We start from the raw sequence: 5,456 nt of genomic DNA on the forward strand, positions 1-5,456 counted from the left end.
ACACAGTAGTGATAATGAGGGCATCACGGGGTTTTCTGCACTTCCTATGAATAATCCCATTTGAAATGGCTGAAAACAGAGAACAACACCTTGCGTGCACGCTACAGCAAAGCAGCTGAAGAGAAGCTGGTGTGTAGGTGCCATGCTGCTGGTGTGTAGGTGCCATGCTGCCAGTGTGTAGGTGCCATGCTGCTAGTGTGTAGGTGCCATGCTGCCAGGTGCCGCAGCCTTTTGTGTCTGTCCCCTGCCGGCAGCACAGGAAGCAGCCGGGCAGACGCTGGGTGCACCTTGCTGTACCTTGCACTGAGGGTCCCTCCCTCACATTCCTGCCGCCGCTCCTCCCTCACACGCCTCCATGTCAGCAGCCTCAGTGTAATGGGAGGGCATTGATGGTGAGGGCTGGAGATGGGCGTCTGGGAGTGCAGTGCCCTTCAGCTGTAGGAGGAGAGGAGTGGACGAGCAGGTGAAGCTGTCTGAGGCGAAGGTGTGGAGCAGAGGCTATGAGGCACATCGCAGGGCTGACTGAGGGGACAGCAGGATGGCCAAGGAGCTGAGCCAGGAAGAGGTGCTGGATTTCCTGTGCCAGGCTGGAGGGAAGGTGGCCAATGCCTCCCTGCTGGCACACTTCAAGCTCTTCCTGAGGGACCCGCAGGCGCCGGCAGAGCAGCTCCTCAAGCGCAGGGAAAGGTTCAAGCGCTATGTGAACTCCGTGGCAGTGGTGAAGCCGGAGGGAGCTGTCAAATACGTGCTGCTCAGGAGTCGCTATCGCGATCTGCTGGGAGAGGACCTGTCGCGACCACCGACTCCGCTAAAGCCTGAGCATCAGGAGGATCAGGTGCCGCATGGAGCTCAGGTACGTGATGGCAGTGCATGTGGCCACCAAGCTCCTCACCAGCAGGGTGCTGTCCTTATCTCAGATGTGGAGGGAAAAGCTTGGGAGGCAGCCTTCTCTAAGGAAGTTTCTTCTCGTCATGAACCATCTCAGTGGACTTCAACCGCTACTACCCAAGAGTATACATCCTCCTGCCCCACCTCATCACCAGCCAGCAACAATCAATCCCCATCAAAAAATGGGCATTCACTGCATGGATGCCCATCCATGGAGTATAAAAACAGTCCACCAGTCATCGGAGCTTCAGCCCACCACCCACAACCTCCTAATGCCTACCTGTCCATCTCCAAGACCTCATCACCAGCCAGCAATACGTCCTCACCCCAAAATAATCGGACTTTTCTGCACAGAAGCCCATCCATGGAGTATAAGTCCAGTCCAACAGTAATAAAAGCTTCACCTCCCCACCAACAACCTGCTAATACCTACCTGTCCACCTCAAAAACCTCCTCATTTGAAAATATTGGAACTTCCCTGCACAGAAGCCCATCCATGGAGTATAAGACCAGAGCTTCATCATGCCACCCACCACCTGTTAATACCTACCTGACCTCCTCATCAGCCAGCAAGGAGTCCTCACCTTCCAACAAAAGTAATTCTTCTTCTTCAAACTATCCATACCACAACCAGTCCTCCCAGCCTGGAAGCCTTGACATTCCTGAGATTCCCTCCCAGGTTCCTAGTGGACATGTTAAAGCCTCACCTATTGGACAAAGGAAAGCCGAATCTACTAATCCTGTTTTTGTAAATGTAACTAGCAGGGATCAGGAGGGACAAAGATATGGATGCTATGCCTGTACTGAGCCGAAGACTTCAAATTTCCACTTAAATGGTACTTTTCCTCCAGGGGAGCACAAAGACTATAAGGATCCAGTACAAGATGACCAGCAAATGCTTACTTTGTATAATGAGCTGCCACCTTCTCCTCCTTTTTCCAGGTACATAGATTCACCACACCCTTCCCCCTCCCTGCCTTTCCCACATGGATCAAGCATTACTCCTCCAGATGTTCAGCTGGAAGATTATCAGTCAGCGAGTCACAGTCCCTCTCCCCCGCTACCTCTCTATAATATACATGAAATGTGGATGTCTAAAATGCCAGTCTTTAAAAGCATCAGATGCCAGCTTTCCTTGCAGGATATGGAGGACTTTGTGGATCAGGAGAGCTGTGGAAGTGAAGGGAGTGACAGTGGGGAAGGAGCTGACTGTGACACAGAGCACAATATCGATGAAGACCCTTCCAGTGACTCAAATAATGACAGATATGTACATTACATTGAACAGAAATGTGAGACCACTAGGAGATGTCCTCCTGGTAGAAGGTTCCTGAGCATCAATGAGCAATATGATAAATTAAAAATTGCAGCCCCCATTAATGTGAAGGACACGTTTGCTGAATGTGGAGTAGAATCTACGGAGCCTATGCTAACAAACACGGAGTACAGTAAATCTCCATACACCACCAAATCTTTTCTCACCAACCAAGCTCCTATCTTGTTTGCACTGGCTGGGAACCCACCAAGGCATAAGATGAGTGCTCGTTTGCGAGAAGTAATGTCCTCTTCTGATGATGAACTAATTGAAAGGGATTATAAAAAGAGGCGGCGTCCATCCAGAGCTAAAAGACCACCTAACATTGTGTTGGCCGCTCCACAGCCAGATGTAGACTTGCTGCTAACGGTGAAGCCAGTGAGCTCCAACCATTTTATTACATATGATATCCAAGACCAAAAAGCTCTCCTTTCACAAAATGAACCCAAAGTGAATACGGATTTTGTTTTTAAAAAGACTTTTAGTTATAAATCGTGCACTGTCTTTCCCTTGGATTCTATGGAACATGACTGGATTATAAAGTCGGCAACGGGGTCTTGGCTTCAAGTGTATGGCTTGTTCATGGAGGACCCAAGCTTAGCATTGCGGAAAGACTTCATCTCTGGCTTCACCGCTTTTCACTGGTTTGCCAAACACGGTGCTACTGACATGTTCCACAAGTTTGTGGCTGGTGCCAAAAAGGCCGGGATTCATCTGGATGCTAACGTCAAATCCAATGGGGGATATACTCCTTTACACATAGCTGCTATCCATGGGCATCATAAAGTAGCGGCCATGTTAGTAGAAAAACTCAATGTAGATGTGAGGATGAGGGACAATAGTGGTAAAAGGGCCTGGCAGTACCTGAGCTGCAACACTTCTGGAGAAGTATGGCAGCTCCTAGGAGCACCGAAGGGCAAAACCATTTTCGCATCTCGTGCCTTAAATATCACTAGCAGTACAAGCACACAAAACAAATCCAGCCAGATAAATAGGAAAACGTCCTTAGCTGCTTTTATGAAGCCGCAGCATCAGAAATGGAAAGCAAGCAATCACCCAGTTCTGAGGGAAAGAGAAATCTACAGTGACTAAGTCAGGAAAACAGCTGAGTTACACTTTTCCTCCTTGTTTGAGCTGAGGGTGTAAAGCTGTACTTCTACTGGTGGGCATGAGGTCTACTGGTAGGCCTGAGGTCTACTGGTGGGCCTGAGATCTACTGGTGGGTATGACGTCTATGGAGGGCCTGAGGTCTACTGGTGGGCCTGATGTCTACTGGTGGGCCTGATGTCTATGGTGGGCCTGATGTCTATGGTGGGCCTGATGTCTACTGGTGGGCCTGATGTCTACTGGTGGGCCTGATGTCTATGGTGGGCCGGATATCTACTGGTGGGCCTGTGGTCTACGTCCAGTGGGAGAATGCTTCTTGCAGGCTGTGCCATCTTATGCTGTAGATCAGTGATAAAACAAAATGTTGCATGATTAATAGGGGTTAAGTTGTTTTTTTGTGGGAGTCTGATTCTCAGTGCAATGTTAAAGGGATTGTCTATGAATTTAAAGAAAAATGTATTCAGCAGCGGGGAATGCTGTAACATATAACAAAAGCTCACCTGTCATGCCCTGTTGTTCCAGTGGTCCTCGTTGGTTTCTGTATGCTTTGCTGCAGCAGTCACATGCCATATATTGATGTGATCACAGCAGACTATTACTGACCCCAGTGGGGATGCTTGTATGTACAGCACAAGACTGCTGCGTCCAGTGATTGGCTGCAGTGGTTGTGGATGTAAAGCTTGTGATCACTGCAGCAAAGTATATAAAGACCGGAGCCCAGGCAATGGAGATGCAGGGAAACTACGGTATATGGTTTGCATTACTTTTTTATTTCATAGTATGCCTGCTGTTAGAAAAATACAGATAAACCTATAAAGAGGGCACTATAAATAAATGCTCAGCCATCAAAATATATAATAAACCAAGAAAAAGATGGACTCCAAAAGCTAAAAATTACAGTTTATTCAAGAACCATTAAAACAATACATACAGATAAAGTATATGATAAAGACAAAAATTGTAATAAGTAGTAAAAGAGCGACACTAGTGCCGCATACACATGTATCCTGCTCTAAAGATAATTAAAGGGAAGGGAAATATACCATAACTCAATACAATAAATATTTCAATGATATTATAAAGTATATATCATGATACACAGCCAATAACCTGTCATTTAGTAAGGTAATAGTTCACATATAAAAAGCAGGTATAAAAAACAAGGCATGTGATCAAGAAAACTTAAAGTAATGAAGGTGCCTAATGTAAGTTAAGTATGGCAGAAAAGCCCTATATGTGAGACCTAATTATCATATCTGTATGCAAATATATTGGCAACAGTAGCGTGACAGTTCACACATGGGGAGCAGGTACAAAGGGACAATAGGTGTGCATATGAGTCACAGGGGATAATAAAGTGCCTCATGCATATTTTGAAAGCAAATCATAGTATCCGTGCCTAGGTGAAATAAGGAAAAATCCCAAGCATATGCATCAGTCAAAATGTAGTATACTTACAGATGAAAGGGTATATGCACACGTAGAGTCACCCTGTAGCGATATGCGGAAGAGAGGAGCCCCAATATATTTGCATACAGATATGATAATTAGGTCTCACATATAGGGCTTTTCTGCCATACTTAACTTACATTAGGCACCTTCATTACTTTAAGTTTTCTTGATCACATGCCTTGTTTTTTATACCTGCTTTTTATATGTGAACTATTACCTTACTAAATGACAGGTTATTGGCTGTGTATCATGATATATACTTTATAATATCATTGAAATATTTATTGTATTGAGTTATGGTATATTTCCCTTCCCTTTAATTATCTTTAGAGCAGGATACATGTGTATGCGGCACTAGTGTCGCTCTTTTACTACTTATTACAATTTTTGTCTTTATCATATACTTTATCTGTATGTATTGTTTTAATGGTTCTTGAATAAACTGTAATTTTTAGCTTTTGGAGTCCATCTTTTTCTTGGTTTATTATGTTAGAAAAATACATCTTGGACAACCCATTTAAGGTGGTGATAGATGTTACCTCCAACCTGTGGTTCTCCAGTGATTGTAAAACTCCAAATAACAGAGGGTCCTGACAGCTGGTATCTGTGGGTTCTTAATATAGACCAAAAGTCACAGATCACTGCCATACATATTAAGGGGCTGATTTATCAAAGTGTTAATGATAGATTTCTG

The 5,456-nt window shown here is 45.1% G+C and overlaps 1 protein-coding gene across 1 annotated transcript; it reads left to right on the plus strand.

Annotated features, from left to right (window-relative positions):
* Window positions 1-369: 369 nt before the first annotated feature.
* On the plus strand, window positions 370-4,107 carry SOWAHB (sosondowah ankyrin repeat domain family member B). The gene has a single exon (XM_077275699.1). It carries the CDS (start codon window positions 539-541, stop codon window positions 3,293-3,295), a length of 2,757 nt encoding a protein of 918 aa, XP_077131814.1. The 5' UTR covers window positions 370-538; the 3' UTR covers window positions 3,296-4,107.
* The last annotated feature ends 1,349 nt before the right edge of the window (window positions 4,108-5,456 follow it).

The sequence above is a fragment of the Ranitomeya variabilis genome, chromosome 1, assembly GCF_051348905.1.
Source record: "Ranitomeya variabilis isolate aRanVar5 chromosome 1, aRanVar5.hap1, whole genome shotgun sequence".
Taxonomy (NCBI): Eukaryota; Metazoa; Chordata; class Amphibia; order Anura; family Dendrobatidae; genus Ranitomeya; species Ranitomeya variabilis.